This window comes from Ictidomys tridecemlineatus, chromosome 6 (assembly GCF_052094955.1).
Source record: "Ictidomys tridecemlineatus isolate mIctTri1 chromosome 6, mIctTri1.hap1, whole genome shotgun sequence".
Taxonomy (NCBI): Eukaryota; Metazoa; Chordata; class Mammalia; order Rodentia; family Sciuridae; genus Ictidomys; species Ictidomys tridecemlineatus.
In genome coordinates, this window is record NC_135482.1 from 164898315 (window position 1) to 164921133 (window position 22819).

General features: G+C 46.2%; 1 protein-coding gene and 1 long non-coding RNA gene across 10 annotated transcripts in view; one reads left to right on the plus strand and one right to left on the minus strand.

The window, feature by feature from the left end:
* Wdfy2 (WD repeat and FYVE domain containing 2) overlaps nucleotides 1–11120 on the plus strand; it is a 252580-nt gene extending 241460 nt beyond the window's left edge. For all 4 annotated transcript variants that reach the window (XM_078016064.1, XM_078016063.1, XM_078016065.1 and 1 more), the window contains exons 9-12: nucleotides 116–217; nucleotides 1030–1160; nucleotides 3147–3255; nucleotides 4512–11120. In XM_078016064.1, coding sequence (XP_077872190.1) covers nucleotides 116–217; nucleotides 1030–1160; nucleotides 3147–3255; nucleotides 4512–4541 — 372 coding nt within the window. In that variant the 3' untranslated portion in view covers nucleotides 4542–11120. The remainder of the gene's footprint in view (nucleotides 1–115; nucleotides 218–1029; nucleotides 1161–3146; nucleotides 3256–4511) is intronic.
* Nucleotides 11121–18477: 7357 nt separating this feature from the next.
* Nucleotides 18478–22819, minus strand: part of LOC120888470 (uncharacterized) — a 31725-nt gene continuing 27383 nt past the window's right edge. Inside the window, exons 3-4 of one of the 6 annotated variants that reach the window (XR_013423407.1) lie at nucleotides 19018–19635; nucleotides 18478–18788 (exon numbers count right to left, since the gene is read on the minus strand). This is a non-coding gene — a long non-coding RNA (uncharacterized LOC120888470). Of the gene's footprint in view, nucleotides 19636–22819 lie in introns of all 6 variants that reach the window. The other 5 variants (XR_013423405.1, XR_013423406.1, XR_013423403.1 and 2 more) reach the window with 5 other exon arrangements.

The window sequence follows — 22819 nt, forward strand, 5'->3', positions numbered from 1 at the left end:
AATCACCCTCTGTTTTTGATAAACACATCCTGATTCCAAAAGTTTCATCAGTGTCACTGGTTGCATTGTCCACACCATTTCTCACTGTGACCTGTTGTGTCCTTTATTTGACAAGACACCTGAGTGGCTGGACAGTGATTCTTGCCAAAAGTGTGATCAGCCTTTCTTCTGGAACTTCAAACAAATGTGGGACAGTAAGAAAATTGGCCTAAGACAGGTAAGGTGATTTGGATTCTTCATCAAAATACAGTTGTATGGAAATAACTTAACCTTGTAAGAAGAAGTAGCACCCTGGGTGGGAGTGTGGTAGAGGTAAATTATTATTCTGGAATTGCCTTGTGACTTCACATTAATGTACCTGCCTTCTCTACTGTAGTTCATTCCAACTGGATTCTGTTTTGTGTAGTGATTTCCTCTAGAAAGTAGTCGAGGGGTACAGTTTTAGAATTCTAATGGCATCTATTGAAATACATCTTAAAATCAGAGGTATCATGCTTAGCTCACATTGGTTCCAAACCATTAATTTAGACAAGTGGTATTTATTTCTTCTTAATTATTTTGCTTTCCCTCCTCCTGATGTGGTTTTAGTTATTTAGATCCGCTCATAATTACGTAGTTCAATTTGGTCTTCCCCAGAGAAATCAAATGTTAGGTCACCTAGGTTGACTGTGGCCAGAGTTACAGACAATAGGTTGAATCAGTTCTCATCCACATCCTCCCTTCATCCAGGCATGATCTCAGGAGATGGCACCCAACCCCAGAGGCCCTGGCCTCTGTGGCTCACAGCAGTGGTACTAGCACAGGGTAGAGTACGGGGAAAGGAGGAGAGGGGAGGTGGCACTGTCTGGGGTGTTTCCCAGCGGTGCTCTTTCAGAACACAGCCTGAAAAGAGAAGACACCTAGTGTGCTCCTGTTAGGGTTCTGGGGCACTCTTGCTTGGCATCTTCACCTGAGTGTGGTCCCTCACATGTGAGTATGCCAGGAGAGTGGCACCGAGTCACAGCCGCCTGTTTTCTGTCCCTCCTGCAGCATCATTGCCGAAAATGCGGGAAAGCTGTCTGCGGCAAGTGCAGCTCCAAGCGCTCCTCCATCCCTCTGATGGGCTTCGAGTTTGAAGTGAGAGTCTGTGACAGCTGCCATGAAGCCATCACCGATGAAGAGTAAGTTCCAGGGGTCTGCAGGACTCTCTAGGTGGAGGAAAGAATCCTGTCTGAGAGCAGCACTCAGCACTCCAGCCATGACTCCTGAGGCCCTTGTTCCTGCCAGTTTAGAGTGTAGACCATGGCAAAGAGATTTTTATCTTTTACTGGCACATTATAATTGTAATAGTGTGATTCATCGTGTCATATTCATACATGAACACGACCCAACTTGATCAATCTCATTCCCCAGGACCCTCCTTTTCCCTCCCTCCTCCCTCAAGAGACTTGTGTTATCTTGAGAGATAAATGAAGAGAGAACAGGCTTGAAGAATTCATCTGTGTACACTTCTTAATCTCAGGGAAATGTGCATTTAAAGTAGATGCTCTCCACACAAATCCTTCTGCCTGCTCATTTACTTGAGAATTGCCGAGGGGTTCGGTGGCCCAGGATTTGCTTTATAGCCTGAGCTGTCGTCTTTATAGGATTTTGAATCAGCTTGGGGCTCTAGAAGGTTTCAATTTCTAGGAAGAGCTAAACTGCTTTACCTAAAAGGCAAATACTCCCAGTTGCTTACTACTCAGCTGGCTGCCTCTCACTCCTGCCCAGTATCCTAGGGTCTCAGGTGTGCTTTGGAAGGTGAGGCAAATCTGCATTGTCTCTCTCATGTTAGCTAATTGAAAATTGTCCCCAGATGCAAACAGAATGATCTGGAACAGGTTTCCCTGTTGGTAATTTACTGGAGGACTAATCTCCTAGGAGACTTTTTTTCCCAGTCCTCCCAGCACCTTTTATTTAGTGCAATAAAATTACTTGAAGTATTCTTTGTATACTTATATCAAACAAAAATTAAGATGCCCTTTTGTAAGTAAGCATTTATACTCGTTGGTTATTTTTCCACTCGTCATGGTTGTATGTGTGTGGCAGGGGGCTGCTGGGGATTGAACCCAGGACCTTGTGCATGGGAGACAAACACTACCAACTGAGCTACATTCTCAGCCCCAGTAAGAGTTCTTATTGAATAGAGTGCTGCAAGAGACTTCAGGTGGTGCATTGTAATTCTTTTTATAGACATAGACAAAACAAAGAAGAAGAAAACTGTCTTCAGGAGCCCACTGTAGCAGAGTGGCACCCCTTAAAACATGACTGGAGAGCGACCCTCTATTTTCCCCTCCCTGACCCTTCCTAGGGAATCACTGTGGCTTCTTCCTCACTTGCCCTACCCCTAGAGCACTCTAGGGATACTTGATAAGCCTTCCTTCAAAACAACAAAAAAAGCATAGACTAAAAATACAAAACAGCTGGGCATGGTGGCACTCACTGGAGACTGAGGCAGGAGGATTGCAAGTTTGAGACTGGCCTCAGCAACTTAGGGAGACCCTGTCTCAAAATAAAAAATAAGTTAGAAAAAAAGGGGAGACTAGAGGTGTAGCTCATAAGCACCCCTGGGTTCAATCCCCAATACCAAAAAAAAAAAAGAGAAAAGAAAAAAAAAACACAAAATAAATAATGATGTTTGTTTCTACTTTGTTTCACCTGTTAAAGGTTTAGAAAGAGAAAAATTTAAGTCAGCAGTTACACCAGTGAACAAAGAAAGAGAAATGATGGACTTCAAATGGAATGACAGTAGTATCTTAGGTATTTTAACAATTAGGCCGTTTTTTTTAAATGGACCACTTAACCTGCAAGCCCTTCCTTCTGAGTGCAAACTTAGCAAAAAGCACTGTGGTTGTTAAAAGATTTCTCAAAAGGTGCAAATAGAGATTTTCAGATCATCAGAGCAACATGTGTGGAGGTTTCATCTCTCATTTTGGAGAATAGGGATCATTTTGCCTTATTATCTTGTTAAAATCTTATAAGAGATCACCAGAGAATAAAGGCAGATCTGGGAAGTGATTCTAATAGTGAAGCAGTTTTAGCCATTAGTCTAAAAATTAGAGCACAATGTCACCTTGATCTCTGTAATTCCTAGATCCCACCTTTTATCCTCTCCTTGGTCTTTCTAGACGTGCACCCACAGCTACCTTCCATGACAGTAAACATAATATTGTGCATGTGCATTTTGATGCAACCAGGGGATGGTTACTGACTTCTGGAACCGACAAAGTCATTAAGGTAAGACACCATCTTAAGCTTTCCATTTGAGGCCTTATGCGAATACACAGGAGCCCAGAACACGTGAGGCTGGGCTCACAAGGTTATCCTTGGCACTGAGCATTTTTGAGAGCCTAGTACATTTATGGATGTGCATGGAACAGATAAACTACTTGGGACATACTCTTTAAAAGACAAATAGTAGGTTACACATACAGCAGTCAGAAGATTCACACATACAAGTTCCATCAGCCGGGCACGGTGGCACATACCTATAATCTCAGCTGCTCAGGAGGCTGAGGCAGGAGGATCATGAGTTCAAAGCCAGCCTAAGCAACTCAGTGAGACCCTGTCTCTAAATAAAATACACAAAAAGGGCTGGGGATGTGGCTCAATGGTTGAGTGCCCCCAAGTTCAATCCCCAGTACCAAAAATAAAGTTCCATCCGGGAGGCAGAGCTGCTGGAGCAGGCTTCCTGGAGCAGGTGGGAGTGCACAGAGCACCAAAAGGCAAGACAGGAATAAGCCAGCAGGTAATCACATCTTTTCCCAGTGAAATAAATTAATCCAGGCACATTCATCCAGGGCCTCTCTGAGGACTGCAGTAGACCACATGGATTCAGTGTCACAGCAGAGGCACAAACAGAAGGGGGCCTTTGTGTCATTTCTGTCCTATTCTTAAGGGCAGCAGTGAGATGATGTAGTTAAACTATCCTGATTGAAGCCCCCTTTGTGACTTGGAACAAGTTTAAAGCAAACTCTGGGAGCCTCGATTCCTTTATTTTTGAATCTTATAGACTTCTTTGGAAGATTGGCAAAGACATATGGAAAGAACACAGCCCAGGCTTGATGTGTAATTTGTTCCCATCACCCTTAACTGGCTCTGATCTGCCTTTATTCTCCACACCTGGGTCAGAATTTCAAGCTGCCCTTGTCATGGTTTTGAGCTTTATAAATCATACTAGTGGAGTATGTAGATTCTTCTCTTTATGTTTTTTTTTTTTTTTTGGTACCGGGGATTGAACTCAACCACTGAGCCACATCCTCAGCCCTATTTTGTATTTTATTTAGAGACAGAGTCTCACTGAGGTGCTTAGACTCACTGTTGCTGAGGCTGGCTTTGAACTTGTGATCCTCCTGCCTCAGCCTTCCAAGCCACTGGGATTACAGGTGTAGAATCTTGTTAAATGAAAAAATACTCTCTTGGCTTCAATTATAAGGACTGTTCATCCTCAACCCAATTTGATTTAATTCATTTTCTACTTTTTCTTTTCCCAGTTGTGGGATATGACCCCAGTAGTGTCTTGATGACTCTCCCAGGAATCAGAAAGATGTAGTATTTACTAAAGAAAAGGTTGTTCTGATCCACATGGCTACTGAAGCACTAAAGCTACGTGCAAGAAGTAAGAGAAGCTGAAGACCCGAGGTGAATCTGCATCCTCCCTACACAGTCAGTGAGAACTAGCAGAAGGACACTCAGTCCAACTTGTTCATATGATATAAAAGAAGATATTTTTTTAACAAATGGTTTATACAGTCTGGCTGTGCTACATTGTTTTGAGTATACTGAAAAATCTGTGTGGGGTGTTTAGTTTTTATATTTTCCAACCCTCCATTTTACTTGTTGCTTTGTGTGTTGGAGAAATAAGGGAATCATCTCCCTGTTCAGGGTGCATTGGTCATTATAAAGTAGTTTCCACATTTTCCTCACCTCGGCATGTGTCGTGTGGTCAGCATCTTTTCTCCTTTTCTGTCTTCTTCTGTTTGCACCTTCGCTGCTTTTCTCCAGAGAAATTGAATTTAGACTCTTCACTCCCCGTGTTCCGACTTTCGTGTCCTCCTCTGTGGAGAGGAAAACCGTTTGTGTGGATCCGCCAGCCAACTTCTTGAGTCCCCTGAGGAATGAGCCGTCTGTCTGGTCTGACCTATTCATGTTCCTGCCGAGTAGGAGTGCCCTTGCGTTTCTGCCTTAGTTTTCTTAAAAAATGCTGTGAGGAAGCTGCTCCCGACCATCGTCATCCAGAAGTAGATGATAGGACTCAGAGCTTCAACCATCAGTGCCTGGATCAGTTACCATTCAGTTGGGGCCTCCTGAGCCTTCTGGGTTTTAGTTTTTTTGGATAGCCCTCCCTCACAACATTCAAAACCAACTGAAACCTAAACCTAAATAAGTGTCTTTAGGCTATTTTTCGATGTGACATCATCTCTGAACTTGAACCTTTATTATTTCAAGATTGTCATCCTGCTCTATTCTTCACTATCTGTATTGTCTTCCCCTTTAAAAACCAGTCATTCAGACATCTTTATCTTAAGGTAATTCATCAGAACATTTTGCACACTTTTATTTTAAGACCCTGTGTGACCTGAGACACAAAGGTACTGAAATCCTACAGTTTGTGCTGTGTTCCTGCTGGGAACTTAAAAGAGGACTTTAGAAACCTGAAGAAGTCTTACTTCTAAGGGAATCCTAGCAAGCTTGATAAAATGTAATAAGTGATGCACCTAAGGATATTGAATTCCTATTTTAAAATCTTACTTTCACTCATAAAAATACAATTAGATTTAGTGGCGAGGATATGCCAGGTACCTGTCTCACTCTAAGCACTTTACCACCTCCTCGGATCCTTACCTGGCACACATACAGGGGGATCACAGTCTCTTGAGAATCACCAGTCTAAATAAAGTCTTAAAACAGGCCAACTGTTTGCCCTTCCCTATCTGTGTCCTACCTCCAGTGTCTTTTTCAGTTCTGATTTCAGTTTGGGGATGGTAGGTAGGAGTTGAGTGAAACTGAAATCCTCCCTGTTGTTTTTCTTTTTTAGGTTCGAAAACAGTTTTCCCCTCATGATCATTCATTACCTTCCTAACTGGGGGACATGCCACAGGCCATACTTGGACAGTACCCCTGGTATCCACCAAGTCTGCTTGCTGGAAATGGGGCTTCCTGCAGATGATTCTGCTGGCCAGTGTGTGTGTCTCACACAGCCACTGACGACACTGTCACCGGAGTCTGGAACTCCAAGGCTGTATTCCCGCACATGCGTGCACTCACAAGTCACACCTCTTGTGGCTTCACTGCCCCTTTCCTTGCACTTGCTTGCACTAAAGTTGCTATTACTGCATGAATGCTCTGTAAGAGAGCTTTCAAAAGGGAATTACATTTAAAATATTCAAATATCTATTTTGTAGTTTATTACTAGAACCTGCAGCCACTTCCTCGCTGTACCTAATAGAGAACTGCATGTTGGAAGTAATGGAAATGAATCGCTTCGTTTTCCCTTCCTGAACTTAAGAGTAAGGACTGCATACAGAGAGGGTAACCTAGGATCAGGGAGGCTGGGGTTCAGGACATTTCATGGATTCCCAGTTAGGTACATATGAGTTCAGACCTCCTTTGGGACGCCGAATGGGCCCATTAAGTGACACACATACACTCGGCTGCTCTGTTCTGTGTCCCTGAGCTTTGCTTCAGCCACTTCCCTCCCAGCATTGCCCTGGCCCAACCCACAAAGCCACTCACACATTGAAACCTCACTGGTGATGAGAATCATGATCAGAAACTAGATAAGTCAAGATAGCCCTTGTTCTTCCCTCTCCTTTCCTTTCATCTATGTGGGAGGTGGATTTGGTGAGAAGTATTTGGCCATTTGGGTGCATGAGTTTGTGATACTGTGAATTCTTGAGTTTTGTATTAAGTATCTTCACCATTTTTTGGAACTTGTGGAGAAATACGTGCTAGTGTTTGGTGTCTTCCATGCAATTTGTGGAAAAGGAGGCTCCATTCATTAGGAGTGAAAGCGGCTCCAGCACTTGGCTTTTCTCCTGTGTCTGAGAAACCCTATTGGATTTGCACTTTACATTCATTTTTGCTCTATTACTTAAACTACAGCAGCTCTAGCAAATAATTCCTAACATGGCTATGTTGGGAAAGTGGCAAAACTGTACATATCATACTCAGAGTTGTCCCCTATTTGGTAGAATAAAACCCATCTCATGCTCTTGGTTCCTGTAAAGGAATGATGTTACTAGAGCCTTCAGCTGCCTGGTGTGTGTCCATAGTAGCAAAGATGGTTTTAGATTGAGCACTTGTGTCATTTTATATGAGGTCAATCAACCATAATATGTTTCTCATTGAATTGTTTGAAGTATTCAGAGAATCATAAAATCACAAAACTGAAAGGGATCTTTGTTTTTTGGTACTGGGGATTGAACCCAGGGGCACTTTTCCACTGAACAACACCACGGCTCTTTTATTTTTTATTTTGAGACAAGATCTCTCTAAGTTGCTGAGGCTGACCTCAAACTTGTGATCCTCCTACATAAATAAGCCCCTGGAGTCCTTGGGATTACAGGTGTGTGCCATCATGCTTAGCTCTAGAAGGGATCTTGAGATCTAGAATGTTCCAAGCTGAAAACACTTTAGTCATATTAAGCAATTAGCTATAACTGGCATGTAAACAAGAAAAACCAAGAGAATATTAAAGGAACAATTGTTTTTGAAAACTACTTAGGAGTGATATGAGTGAGAGAAGCAGTGTCAGCACCCTGAGACTCGGAACTCTCTGGAACCAGGTTTGTTCCTCTTGGTTGTAAGCGTGTTTGACACACTTTTGGACCTGCTCTGTGGTAATGAGTGGGTGAGTTCTGGATCAGCCGGCAGTTACTGCAGTCCTTCACCCACATATGTTCATCTCCACACTCCCCCTTGACCACCTCAGGGGCAGGATCAACTTAAAAATCCAGGGCCCTGAAAATACACAGTGCCCTCATTGTTGAGGGCTGGTCTCGGGTCCCCGGGGTCTGCTGCATTTGTCCTTCTTGTGCAGCATCACTTTTTCATCTTCTGAGTCTCATTTCTAAAAGCATAATTATTTTTGTTTAACATCAAACCTTAAAGCTTGATTTTCAGCTTTTAAAAAGTACCAGAATAGCTCTAAACTATATGTCACTGTTAGTGGACATAAATATTCATTAAGTAAGATTTCTTTGGTTTTGCCTTTTCATGGTAGTTTAATTGCATGTCAGTGAGCTTGTTCAGTAAGATTTTTATTTTAAAATGGAAGAAATTCATTTTGCCAAAATGTTATTTTTCTCTTTTAAAAATAATGTTAGGTTGAGGGGCTGGGGCTGAAGTTCAGTGGTAGAGCACTTGCCTAGCATGGGTGAGGCACTGGATTCTATCCTCAGCACCACATAAAAAATTAATAAAGAAAAACTAAAGTTATAAAAATATGTTTAAAAATAAATAATGTTAGGTTGAATTTTACCTGGTGTGAAAGTAAATGTTTAGCAACTTGATTAGAAAACACAAATCCATTTCCAACATTGAATTATCTAGATGATCCTTGAGATTCTAGTCCACATCATGCCACTTTCATTGAGGGGTCACCAGGTCTCTGAGCCCCTCCCTGGTTTGGCAAAAGCCACACAGATGAGTAAATGGGTCGTTTCAGCACTATGTGATTAGTGTAATGACAGAGGTGTGTTTGGGGTGCCGCCCCAGGGGGTGCCTCTAACTCAGCAGGCAGGGCAGGAGGAACTTGGCAGAGGAAGGGAATTCTGTGCTGAGTGTCACATGATAAGGAGTAAGACAAGTAGAGGAAGAAATCCAGGCAGCAGAAACAGAGCAACCAAGTCCTAAATCTGCTCTCCACCTGATGTGCCCAAGGACTGCAAGGGGCTTGGCATTGCCAGGGAACTTGCGGTGACTCAGCTGCAGGCCTGGAGCCTGAGCCCATGCAGCTCTTAGACGCTGATGTTTCAGAGCCTCAGAGGGAGGGCAAACACAGTTTCCATGATAGGTGTGCTCAGAGCTCACCCTGTAGTCAGTGCTAGTATCTTTTTCCTTGGAAATCCCAGAATTGGTATCTGAAAATGACCTGTGGTAACCAAGTTTGGGATCTTTCCAGATGCACTGGCTTTCACTGGAGGCTGTGAGGTGGAACAGGACCATTACATGTGCAGCCCTTGCCTGGAAGAATCCAGATTCATCCATAAGTGGGCTGCACTCAGCTGCTCTGCTTTACAGAAGAGAAAGTCTGGACCTGCCCTACTGTGGCACAGCACTAAGTGTCACAGGGCATGAACAGGCAGTTGCTACTCTCCCTGTCTTCAGCCTCAGACCACTCTCAAAAGTCACAGGTCATTTTAGTACAATGTGGTAGAGGCGGAAGGGCCTCGTCAGGGGGGCACCTGCCAAGTGAAATAGAAAGATCTTTCTCAACTTGGAGTGGAAGGAACTCACTCAGCAGCTGCCATCTAGGGGACCCTCTCTGCAAGGCAGGAGCACGTGGCAGGGCTTGGAACAGCTATTTCTTGCTATTACATTTTTTGCCCTTTTTTAAGACTCAAGTATCATATGTCCATAACTGAATTCTGGAACATCTATGTTTACGTTTAAACTTTAGCTCAGCTTTACAACCAGGAACCACATATCAAACCCTCAGTGGTTTTAGTTGACAGTTCTACCTGCACATTAGCCTTTCCACCAAGAAGCTTCTTTAGGTCTAACCTGGTAGCAGTATCTAAAAATTAGATCTGTGACAATTGGAGTAGAGTCCCTCCCTTATATTTTCTAATTCAAGGGAGTTTTTAACAGTAGATATCCCTTGTCAGAGATGTTGAAAAGGAGATTAAAACTTTGAATGAAATATGAATTTGATAGTCCTTCTTAAGGTCCCTTCTAATCTTGTGATTTCATGATTCTGTGAATGTTCTTTATTACTGGACTAACCTAAACCGTTACTAGTCACATGGCTGATGTCACTCAGACACATGAGAGCATATCACCATACCTTTTTTGGTTTCTGTCACATCAAATGCATTACTTTCTGAATTTTTCTGTCTAGAGCCTGATAGGTTTGGTTTTAGAAAAAAAAAAATGGTGACAGTGGAAATTAATCATGGTACCATCTCATTAAAAATAAATACCTCAAAATATTCACCTTTATTGAGTCCAGAGTATCTGACTTCCTTGGGAGAAGTGTCTAAGAATTTCCAGTTGGTTCAAAAGTTAGATTTGGAAATTGTCCTTGATATTTATGATTTTTTAAAAATTCCCTTGGTTCTCTAGGATGCATGAGAAGGAGCTATAACTCAAAAAAGAGGAATCCTGTTTTAAAAAAAGTATTTCTCATATATATTTTGCAATCACTTAAATGAAGGTCAGCTGTCTATCAATAGCATACACCAATATGAAGAATGGACCAAAACACTTGTGTCGCTGTTAGCCATTGTTCTCAAATACTCATGTCTTATATGCCATTTGCCTTGCTTTTTAAATGAGTTTGTTTTTCAAGGTACTGTCAAATTGCAAAAGAAAATCTTTATATAGAAAGCATAAAAACTGTTCCTAACTGGACGACAGGGAAGGTGCTAGCTAGCCCCACATCAGTGCCTGCCCACCACTGTGTTCATAACCAGGGTTGCTTTCCCGTGCTGCCTGGCCGTCAGGCTGTGGCCCACATCTGGACCTGGCTGCAGCAGGCATGTTACTTTATGGTTTCTTTTTCCTTTTTCTGGAATGAGATTCTTCGAGGGGTCAGGCTAAGGATGTCATAAGCCTGAAGCTGGACCAGCTCTCTCCAGGGTGGTTCTGGCCAACCTCCCGTGCTGCATGCCACGGATTCCCCCAACCAACCCAATCAGTCCTGACATTGACCTCCTGATGAAGTGGTCTGAACAAGAAGGTCCTGTGATGTTGAGATGCCTGCATCCAGCCCTCCATTCATTGCTGCTGAGCATTGTGAGTGTGTTCACTCTGCTCATTTCCCCACTGTGCCGCCCTCTAACCTCTAATATGTACATGTAGCCATTACCAACGTTAAGACTCTCATGCAGAGTTGCCTCCATGGTTTAAAATAAATGTCTGTGAATACCTGCCTGCAATTCTGGTCTCATCATTATTGTTACATATGACTGAATAACCCTACAACCCTTGTGGGTTCTTGTCCCTCAGGGTGGGTGAGCTTCTGCTTCTGACTCTAGACCTCAAGGAGAGCCACAGGCTGGAGACACAGGTGAGCCACCATCCACCGTGGATGTGGCCACATGGTCTTTACCTTTCATGTAAGACTGCTCTTACTATTTTAATAAACTTTAAAAATGAGAACAGACTTCAGGGCAAATGCAGCCAGAGAAAGCCTCCTCAGAACTGATAACGTCAGGGCTGGGTTGTGGCTCAGTGGTAAAGTGCTTGACTAGCATGTGTGAGGCCCTGGGTTTGATTCTCAGCACCACATATAAATAAGTAAAATAAAGTTCCATTGACAACTAAAAAATATCTTAAAAAAACTGATAATGTCCATTTTGTGGAGAAGAAAACTGATGTAAAATCAAGTGACCAGTTGGCCCCTGGTATGGAATAGCCAGGAAGTAGGGTGACTGGGCTCTCCAAGGACCCTGTTCCTGGTCCTGCTGGTTCAGCCTCAGCCACACCCAGCACTTCAAAAAGCCCTGTCTTCCTCCTGCAGACAAGGAAGGAGTGAGGCCGATGGTGGTTCTGGCCTGGCCTAGGAAGCCCGTACTTGCTAGGTGGTGCTGTCACCTGTCAGATGGACACCGGCCTTCCAGGCAGGTGCCCCCCAAAAAAATCTCTTTGTTGGGGTCTCTGTTGGCTGGTGGTTCCCGGATGTGAACATCTCAAACCCCACCAAGGACCCACACCCATCTGGGTTTTCCTCTTATTGTGGGACTAATCATATTTATTTCACCTGAACACCAAAACTTACAAAGATGGGTCAAAATCTGTTTGCTGGTTTTGTTTCAACTTTCTCTGCAGTGCCTAAGAGATACACTGGTGTAACTTAAGAGCTGTTATCAAAGTCCAGCACCTGAGTGCCAGGTGCTTTGTTGAAGCCACTCCTGATCTTAAACATGTAAACCAGGCCTCATTTAAATTGTTTATATAAAAACACATCTTGCCTTAGTTATGCTGTCCTGGGGAGACACATGGCCAATGCTGTTCCAGTCTTCTCTCGGGGTACTGAGGTAGTTGCACAGTGAGCAGCCTCTGGGCCTGGAGGAGTCAAGAAAGGGGAGGAACAAGAGTCCAAGGAGGTGGTGCATGGTCCTCCCATTGTGCCCCCTCCAACTGACAAAAGTGGTTAAACTTCAACTCAGAAGACTACTTTCTGAAGCTGCCTCAGCAGATCAAGTATCACTTGCTCAGACCCCCAGTTATACATATTTTAAAGCAAACGTTCCCAGGCTGAGAAGGTAGCTCAGTGGTAGGACTTCTGGCCTGGCATGTACAAGGCCCTGGGTTCAATCTCCAGTACAGCAATTAAAAAATAAAATACAGATATAGCTCAGTTGATGGAGGGCCTGCCTTGCACGCATAAGGCCCTAGGTTCAACCCCCAGCACCCCAAAGGAAATAAAATAAAATAAATAAATAAAATACATTCCTGTTCCTCATTGCTACAGCAGTGTCTTCAGGAGGAAGTGGAAGTGGAGCCTAGCCACATCTTCTTGTATTTTCTCAGGTGATTCTAGCCTGATAGTGGGTCTGGCCTAGCCTATTTAAATCTCTGAGCCAGCTGATCAGAATCTCAGTGGGTTTCTCCTCTCCAGCCAATGAGGAAGCACCCTCCCCCTGCTATAAGAGGCAAGTGTGTAAAACTGGCTTCTGATTTAAATGTGAGAGGGAATGGCAAAAATGCATGAGCCCCTGAAGCCTGCCATGTCACTGACACCTGGTGAGGTGGGGTGGAGGGACAGCCCACCCAGGAGTTAGACACTGCCTCTTCCCTCAAAGGTGCTGTGCATTAGGGGCCACTGTAGCATTTGTGGAACACTAGTGAAGCTAGAACTGCAATGTTTTCATAGATGTTCTTCAGGCACAGGTGGGGTTTAGGAGCAAGGAAGCACATATGGGTGGCCAGTGGGAGGTGGTGCTACTATCCTGGCCACCCCAGAGGTCACACAAGCAAGGGTGATTGTCAACAATAATGACAAAGAGAACCAGAGAGAAGGGGCTGGCTTGCACCTAAGGCCAAGTGTTCTCTTCCTACCACGTCTACTCTTTAACACCTGCCTCCCATCTTGGAACATGCACCCTTAGGGGCCCACCAAAATAGAGAGCAAAACCTGAACAGGTAAACACTTCCAAAACACAGGAGCACAGTCACGATTCCTTCAGGTGGCTGCTATGGACAGTTCCTGACCCCCTGGGACTCTAGGCTTCCTGGACATCCTCCATCTCTAGCTAGGATTCCCCTCTACCCCATCCCCACAGAATCCCGTCTTGCCCAGCACCTGCACACCAGGGTTATCACAGGTCTTCAGGGTGAATTCATGTTTATAAAGATAAATAGAAAAGGAGGGGCTCCAAAATCAGGATGAAACCCCTTCCAAAACTAACCCCAGTAGGCAAAGAATCCTCTCACCATTGAAGCCCAGGCGCAATCCCAGGAAAGCAGTCCCACCTTGTTTCCTGGGGGAGAGAGCACCTTGGAGGCAGAGCTGCGGCCACAGCCCTGTGTCAACTGTTCTCACAGCCTGGAGGGAGTCACCTTGCAAGAGCAGCTGCTGGGCTGCAGGACTGCTGCAGGGGAAGGCGGGCTGCAGAGCACAGCCTGTCCCCAGCCCGGCATGGAACCCCAGCATGGTCAGCCTCACAGCTGGGAGAAGGACAGGGCAGGCTGATGAGGACTGAGTTCTCCACTGAAGGGATTCCATGCAGTTGACTTCTTGTTAATCCCAAAAAAGTATCCAAACAGTTGAAGAAGGGTCCTAAACTGCCCTCTAGTTACCTCAAAATAGCATTTATCCAAGCTGCTCAGAACTCAGAGCAAAGAACCTTGTTCTAAAGCCCCTGAGATTCCACCAGCAGAAAATGATGCTCTCCACTGCCTGAGAGTGTGTTGGCCCTCGTGTCCCCCTGGGTTCCAGAGCACCTGCACCTAGATCAGCCCCTCCCTGCCAGCAATCACCCCCTCTTTCTATGCTAAGAAGCAGGGACTGGAATGAGGGGTGAGGCCCAAGGAGATTAAACAGTCACTAATCCCCTCCTCCTGCTCTGTCAACTTCCCTGGGGATGCTGGCCATTGGTTTTTGTGGGCCGTTTTAGTATTTTCTTCTTTTTAGGGAGGAGTATAGTAAGAAGGGGAAGAATTTGTTTGCTTCCTCTGCGGAGCTCCTCTGCTCGCCTGCACGCCTCCCTGCCCAGGCCCAGTACTACAGGGGGCCCGCACACCCACCCATCTGCCCAGATGCACCACAGACTCTGCCAAGCTCTGGCTGTAGGCTGCACCCCCACCCCCAGACCTCAGGGAACGCAGTGTCTCCACCAGGAACGTGTTGGGAAAAAAATAGTTCTTTCTCAAAGCCAAGGAGAGAAAGGAAACCAGGGAAAAAAAATAACCTTTAAGGGCCTGATTGAGATCATAGAATTCGAGAGAGAAGGAATCATCTGATCGAAGGACCTCATTTCTTAAATTAAAAATAAACATTTTTTTTCTTTTTTCAGAAAAGAAAAAAATACTTGTTCACCATGGAAAAATTATGATATACTGATAAGTTAGAAGAAGACTCTCTGTAGTACCCCTCAGAAAGAATAGATGTCCACGTGCTCCAACCCCTGCCCAGCACTCTGGGCCTCTTTGGCCACAGACAGGCCAACGACACAAGAGGCCCATCATTCCTCGATGACCTGGGGATGACAGATGGTGACCTGCACCATCTAACCTAGATGTTAGATCCCAGCAGTGGACGTGATGGACACAGATGTAAACACACAAATCGATGTTGGAGGTGTCAGGATGGTGAACTTGAAAGTGTAAGAGGCTGGGACGGAATGGGAGGAACCAAGCATGTGTCCCACTAGGAAGAGAGAAGAATTGAGAACCCACCCTCTCAAACACCCACAGCCTCAGTCCCCCCAGATGGCCAGGAATATCCTCTTTGTATACACAACACCAGGCTGCAAAACCTCCTCACTGTGTGCAGCAGAGGGCTGAATTCTGCCAAGTCCCCAGGCCAGGTCTCCCTGGGATGCTGCACTGCATCAAAGTATACCTTTCTATAGGGGTGTAGTTGAAATTAAAAAAAAAAAGATTATAAGCTGTGTACTATTTAAAACATGCTATCTTCATTTAATGATATGGTGTACTCAGGGTTATTTTTTTTCTCCATAGATACTTATCAAACAGCAGTTTTCAGCCTGAATAGGTTTCCTTTGCGCAGGTACTCCAGGATTTATTAACTTCTTCTCCTCCCACCAGTGCTGCGAAGAGCAACTTATTTTCCATAACTTTATTCCTTAGGATGAATTCCAAGGTGTCTGTGCAACATTAAGGCCTAACACATAAAAGCTTTCAGAGAGGTCTCATCAGCAGGGGACAGGAGAGCCTGCTTCCTCAGAGCTGTGGCAGGACCGTGGGGTTTCCTAGCCCCTCCGTGCCCCTGTTTACTCATCCATAGATTGTACCATGCACTGCATGCCCACCTCACAGGGGCTATGAAGCCACCCGAGTTAGCACTGAGACCAGCACTGCTTTAGGAGGGAGAGGAGAGCTGCAAGGAGCCGAGGTGAGCTGCCCAAGGTCATGGTCCACTGTGGTGAGCAGATCCAGCAGGGTATCCTGCCCCTCACTGGTGCTTCAACACACTTGCAGATATTTCCAGCTGTCTAGTTTACCTTATTTTCCAAAACCTGGGGAGTGGTAAGGTGACCTGGGATTGTCCCTAGGTCCCCAATCCCCTGACTTCCCTCTGGCCCTGCTCATTCCTGTCTAACACAGGGGTTAACAAGGTTCACAGCTCCCTCCCTCACCAGGGCTTTGCTGTGAAGATGTGGGCACTCGAGGGCAGGATCCCCCAGGGAAAACCTAGCCACACCATGTGCCCTTCCCTGGCTGAGACGGGGACAAGCTGAAAACAAAAGCTCTGTCCCTGAAGAGGAGGTGGCTCCCTCCCTTGTCCCAGCGCACCCCCCCCCAAATGGCAATGAAGCAACTGGGTCCTCATTACACAGGTTTTAGGTCATTCCTGGGGAGGTTCAATCCTGCGGCTGCTCAGATATTTTTAGATGAAACGTAAGCAGCTCAGCCATAAAAGGCCAGGACAAAACTGGAGTGCCAACCCAGCCAGGAGGCACTGGGGGGAACGGAGAGCCGAGAGGTCTGGGCCAGGTGCTTTGGAGCCTGTCACTCAGGAGTGAGAAATGAACCTGGAGGTGTCAGGCCAGGGAGGTGGCAGCAGGTGCCTGGGACAAGCCCTTCCTGCCCTGTAGGGACTCTGGAATACCTGTCACCCCTGGATTTCACCTTCCTCCTGAATCTGTCTTTACCCAACAAGATTTGTCTCGGATGCAGTGCTAGCTCCTGCCCTCTGTGGGAGGCAAGAATAAGCAATAAGCAATATGCCATGAAAAGAGGGAACCACAGGCTGTACCCCGGAAACTCCCTGACCCCCTCGTCCCCCAGTGAAATTAAATCCCCTCTGCACCCAGATCTTCCTCTTCTCAAGTCATTTGTGTCACTATTCTTTACTGCTCAGTGAGAGTAGGACTGGTATCTGCCCTGCTGTTCCTCGGGCCCCCAGCACAGGCTGGCATGGGGCAGGTGTCCAGTTAACCTGGGAATTAGCTCCTGCCCTGGAGTGTAGCAAACAGACTGTTTTTATATAAACAGGCTGGTGCCCTCCCAGGCCGTTGGACCATGTTTTGCAAAGAAATCCAGCTCTGGGCCTCCGTTCTGATCAGTGGTTGGTTTATTCCCATGTCCTCTTGGAAAACTATAAAAAAAATTATAACTCTTTCAGACGTCAAGATATGGAGTCATGAGAGAGACTTGGCCCAGACTGGGGCTGGTGAGCAAAAGTGGGACACACCAAGGGCACACAGAGGGTGGAGTTAGAGGTGGGGAATGCACCTGCAGGGCTACCTACTGAAGGCACACAGCACCACAGAAACTTTTCAAGCACTGTGGGTGCTCAGGTAAATCTGAGATAAAGAACAGGAAGTGGGGAAATTGCATATACGGTAGTTTCTCTTTAACCTCAGTTTTGTTTTTTCTGTAGTTTCAGTTACCAGTAGTCAGCTGCAGTCCAAAAATAGTAAATGAAAAACTCCAGAAATAAACAATATAAAAATTTTAAATTATACGCCTTTCTGAGTAGCATGATGAAATTGTGTGCTACCCACTCCATCTCTCCAGGATGTGAATCAGCCCTTTGCCCAGAGTTTAAACTCTGTATATGCTACCCGCCCGTTAGGCACTTGGTAGCCATCTTGGTTATCAGATCAACAGTTGCCATATTGCAATGCTTACGTTTAATTAACCCTTATTTCACTTAATAATGTCCCCAAAACAAAAGAGTAGTGATGCAAAGGAGGTACCAGGGCATAACACAGAGAGACAGATGAATTCATACTATGTGCCAATGCTGCAGGGCACATTGGAAAAACAGTTATCAGAATTTGGTCCTATCTGCAGTTTCAGGCTACCATTGGGGGTCTTGAAACAAATCCCCCTTGGATTAAGAAGGACTGCCATACCAGGATGCTAAATAGAGCTGTAATCAGCTGAGAGGTGGCATACAACTCACTGTCCATTAATAACGGACACAGGATCTGAACATTTGCCTTTTCAGTTCTTGAACCCAGGGAACCTCCAGAGGTTCTTGAGACATCTGTCCAGGCTACCCAGAGGACAGAGGAGTGGCTATCCACCAACCTTGTTCCCTCTGAGTTGCACAGGGCAGAGGATACCCTAAGGGGCTGTCCTTTCACTGGTTACCAGTTTTCCCTTTTTTCTGGGCAGGTCTGGGAAAGACGCAGAAGACAGGCAGCAGTTTCAGTGGCTGTTCCCAGGACGGTGCTGAAGGCCCACTTGGGCCTGAGCAGAGTCATGCTTGGCTCCTGGTGGAGATGAGGGCTTCCTTCTTGGCCTGAGACATGTCCAGGTATTACTGTGACCTACCAAGGTCCAAACTGACCTGCATCCTAGAGTACACCTTGGGTAAGAACCCATGGAGCACATTAATAAATGCAGCCTTGGGAAACCCAGTTCCCTTGCCCTGTTTTGTGCCTGGGCATAGTTCCATTAATGCCATCCTTGCTGATTGGAGATCATGGGGTTCCATGTCTGAACCAACTCTCCTCCGGAGGACACTGGTGTCTGCAGTACACATAACAGACTTGCAAACATCAATTTGTGGCATCTCCCATTCTTCTCTACCTGGAACAGTGTGGGGTTTTTGTTGTTGTTGTCTCTCTTGTGACAAATGACCAAAACAGAGACTTAAAATAACTCAGCTTTATTCTTCTGGAAGTAAAAAAATCTGAGATGGGATTTATGGGGCTAAAATCCAGTGTCCACAGAGTTGTGTGCCCTCTGCAGGTTTTAGAGAATTCGTTCCTCACCTGCTCCAGCTCCTAGCAGCTTGGCTTGTGGCCACTTCACTGCGACCTCGTCACATCTCCCTCCCTGACTCTGGCCCTCCTGCCTCCCTCTCAGGAGGACCTCTGTGATGATGTCAGGTCTGCGTGGAGAATCCGGCATGCTCTTCCCATCTCGAGGTCCTTAACTTCAATGCCTCTGCCAAGTCCCTTCTGCCATGTAAAGGTGACATGGTCACCAGTTCCAGGAACTAGAACAGGGACACCTTGGTGTGGCTGGGGAGGGGTCTGCCACCCGGAGCAGAGGAGAGAAGGCAGCCCGACTAAACGGCCTCCCCCCCAACCTCTTTACTCTGTCCTTCAGACCCACTCAGGAACAGGCTCCATTAGCCAGTCTCTTCCATGTGGTCAGAGTGGACCCAGGACACACAGCTGCCCTCACCTGAATGGCTCCCCAGTTGCTCTTGACCTTCAGAAGCCTCCTCCCGTCTCTGCGAAGAGAAGCTCAGTGACAGCAGGAGGACCACCTCCAGAGAGGGCTGGGCTCCTAAACACAGCTCTTGGCATGGCTCTGCCTTTCTTTTGGCCCTTGGACAGCCCTGGGGTTTCCCTGTGGATGTGGACAGACGGCCCTCTTAGGACAGATGGGCAGCAAACCTAGGTCAGACTTCCCCCGGGGGGAACAAAATCCATTAATCTCAAGACATTGCAAAAGGTCAACTCACCGCTCTTGGATGGTGTTCTTTTTCCAGCACGGGGATCAGGGAGGTCACGAGAACATACACACTGGGGTTGCAGAAAGCATCTTGTGGTGGTGGGGTTCCCCTGGAGCCTCTAGTCGGGGAGCCCTGGGGGGAGGGGCAGGAGGCAGGAATGTCCATCTGCCTCCACCCTCAGCAGAGGGCAAGCAGCCACGTGGGTGCAGTCTCCCTCCCCCAAGGACTCTCACTCAACCTTGGAAGAAGCGGGGTGAGCTGTGGCTGGCTCTTCTGATTCTTCTCTGTTACATCAAGTTCTCCTTCGGTAGGACTGGAAGAAAGACACCTCAGAGCCCCGTGTACTGAAAGGAAGAGACATTCTTGCTACAGGAACGCAGATGGCGGAAAAGCAAACTCTGAAGAGCCCGCTTTGTGGAAGGGAGATTGATATGTGAGGGAACAGACAGACAAGGATGGTGGGAACACGAGGTTAAGAGAATAAGTCTATGACATGGGCCCACGGTGCTAACTCTCACATGCTTTCTTTTCCCAGAAGCGATTTACCTGCAGCCCTGCCTGGCCTCTGTGGACAGGATATGTTGCATTCCTCAGCAAACTACCTGTTCACTGCAGGAGAAATGCAGGCCCCAAATAATGCTGATAAGAGGAACCCATGTTACTCCCAAGGAGACTTCTGTGTCCAGATCCTGAAACTCTGGGAGATAAGGTTCCTCTGAACCATAAAATCTGTAAGAATGTATGGTTAAGAATCCATTAGAACTGCTCCGCATGGGCCAAAGACCTAGAGCTGCCATGACAGGGGGGACTTGAAAGTCTGATGTCACCCTGCTGTCCGTCAAAAGTCAAGAGGTGGAAACTCTGGAAAGTTCCCTGGGATCACCAACAAAACTGGAGTGCAGGAGAGGCACATTGTCCCTCTCCTCTCTGAGAGGATCCACTCTCTGCCTTGAGAATATCCCTTTCCCTATATCTTTAATAAACTCCTTCCTTTTACTCTGAGCGACATGTCTGAAATCTTTCTGATCTGATTGCAAGGTCACAAGAATTGGGATTTGAAGAGGGCTTAACGTTGCCTCAGTTTCTCAGAAGGCCCCAGTTCCATAAGATTTTTTTTTGTGTGTGTGTGTGTGTGTATACACACACACACATACATATATACATATATATGGATACATACAGATAAAGAAATATATGCACACATTCACATACACATGCATGTGTATTAATACACGTATATATGTCTAGTCTGTGCATAGACAAATATGAATGTGAGATTTAGCAAAATAGCTTACATCTCAAGGGTGGGACTAAGTAAAACTTTTACTTCCTTCCTCATCTCTTTCTGGGCTGTTCAAAATTAGAACTTTTTTTTTTTGGTGGATGTGGGGTGGTGCTGGGGATTGAACCCAGAGCCTTGTGCATGCAAGGCAAGCATTCTACCAATTGAGCTAGATCCCCAACCCAGAATTAAGAACTTTTACAATGAGCTTTTCATTTTATGACTATTTCTGCAATCAAGAAATAAACAGACTACATTTTTAATGGGTGAAAAAAAGTGGTGACGTGTATTCGACAGGGAAAGCCACTCAATATATCCGGAACAAGAAGCTGCAGAACAGTGAGGATACCAACACTCTGTTTCTGTGAGGAAAAAATGGGTCAAAATGAAGGGAACATTTCCATAAGGATGATGTTTGGGGCACAAAAAATGTTAAAAATGCTTATCTTTGGTGGAATATCATTACCATGGTCTTATACCTTTCTATATTTTTTTCTTTAGCAATGAGCATACATTGCTTTGGGTTTAAAATGTGTATGGGGGCGGTCAAGTCCCTCACCCCCATGCTGAGGTGGGAATCAAGCAATGGGTCTGAAGAGGCAGAAGGGATACAGGAGGTGGAGGCAGAGCCTGGGTCTGGGCCTTGGCCATGGGGTGACTGTGGGCAAACTACCTGTTCACTGCAGGAGAAATGCACTTTCGGCCTTGTCTCTACTTGTACTTGTGGAAGGAAGCTCTCGGCCAGCACCCGCCTCATAGGATCAGAGGGTTTTGTGGTGAAATAAAAATACGTGTATGTCCTGGAAGGCCCCCAAAGCTCTCTGGACAGGTCAGTTTTGTCCTCGCACTGCTGCTTGACTCGTTTGCAGTTCTGGGTGGTGACTTCCACCCCAGACAGCTTTCCTAGCTGCCCATAGCCCACTTTACTTACGGAGGGGCCTGTCTTCTTGGATCTGTGGATTCTGTAAGTCTCCTGAGCCCTTGGTTTCTAACAGCTGTTAACCTTCATTCAGCATCTTGGACATTTTTCACACTCTCTGCTGGTAGCTTTCTCTGTGATTTAATTTGTGGGAAGGAGAAAGGGAAGCTGTCTGCCCCTCGGCCTGCCCTGAGGGAGGGCCACAGAGGCCTCCTTTGAGGAAGGTAAATGAGGGCTCCAGGTTGGCCAGCTCCTCCGCCTGCCCTGGAGGCCCAGCCTCTCTCCAGAGATGCTCCCTTGCTGCTCCTGCCTCCTCCTCGGTGGGAATACAGGTTATCAATTCAGAAATTAACAGTCACCTGCAGGAGGATGAGCTGGGCCAGGGGCCCAGGACACAGCCAGGGGGCCCAGGACACAGCCAGGTGGCAGGTGCTTTTTAACAACCCCACCCACCTCCCGGGAAACAGGCCTTCCAGATCTTTTTAAATTTCTCCCTCCCAGTCTGCAAAGGGAAGTCTCTACCCTTTAGGAGCTCAGACAGCATAATTTCCTTTTCGGTGTTATCTTTGTGGTCAAGGGACCACACGCACAAACTCTCAATGCTAGGCCAGTGCCCTACCTGTGCAGCACCCAGGACAACATGTATCTCATCCCCTTCATCAGATGGGGGACCAGAACAGGCTTGTTGTCCCCCCACCCCAGTACAGGAGATCGAACCCACGGGATCTCTACCACTGAGCCACATCGCCAGCTCTTTTTATTTTTTATTTTGAGACAGGGTCTCACTAAGTTGTTGAGGCTGGCCTCAAACGGGCAATTCTCCTGCCTCAGCCTCTGGAGTCCCTGGGATCATAGGAATGGGCCATCCCGCCAGCTTGGAAGGCATATAAGTCGAAGGCCAGCAGAGGAAGCAGCTTCTGTCCAACTCAAGCCATGTAGAACCTCTACCCTCCCAGCTGCCTTCGAACTTCTATCCTCCCAGCTTCCTTTGGAGGCCCTTCCTGAATACCCTTCAGGGTCATTTTTGGCCAGCAAAGGGAAACACAATAACAACCTGTTGAAATAATCACATCCAAATATGTAAGACTGCACGTCCATGTATGCATATGTAATCTGTAATTCAAAGAATTGTAATTGTAGAATCTCAGGGAGGTTCAATGACCATCCAGGGTCTTCCCCACAGGTCCCCACAGAGTGAAAAACAGATGGGACATCTCCCTTTTCTTGAGCCACGGGAATAGGAAGGTGTCCCTCTGCTTGCAAGTCACGGCTCCCTCAGTGAACTTGATGCCAGCTGCCCTCTGCCTGCTCCAACCTGTCATATGAA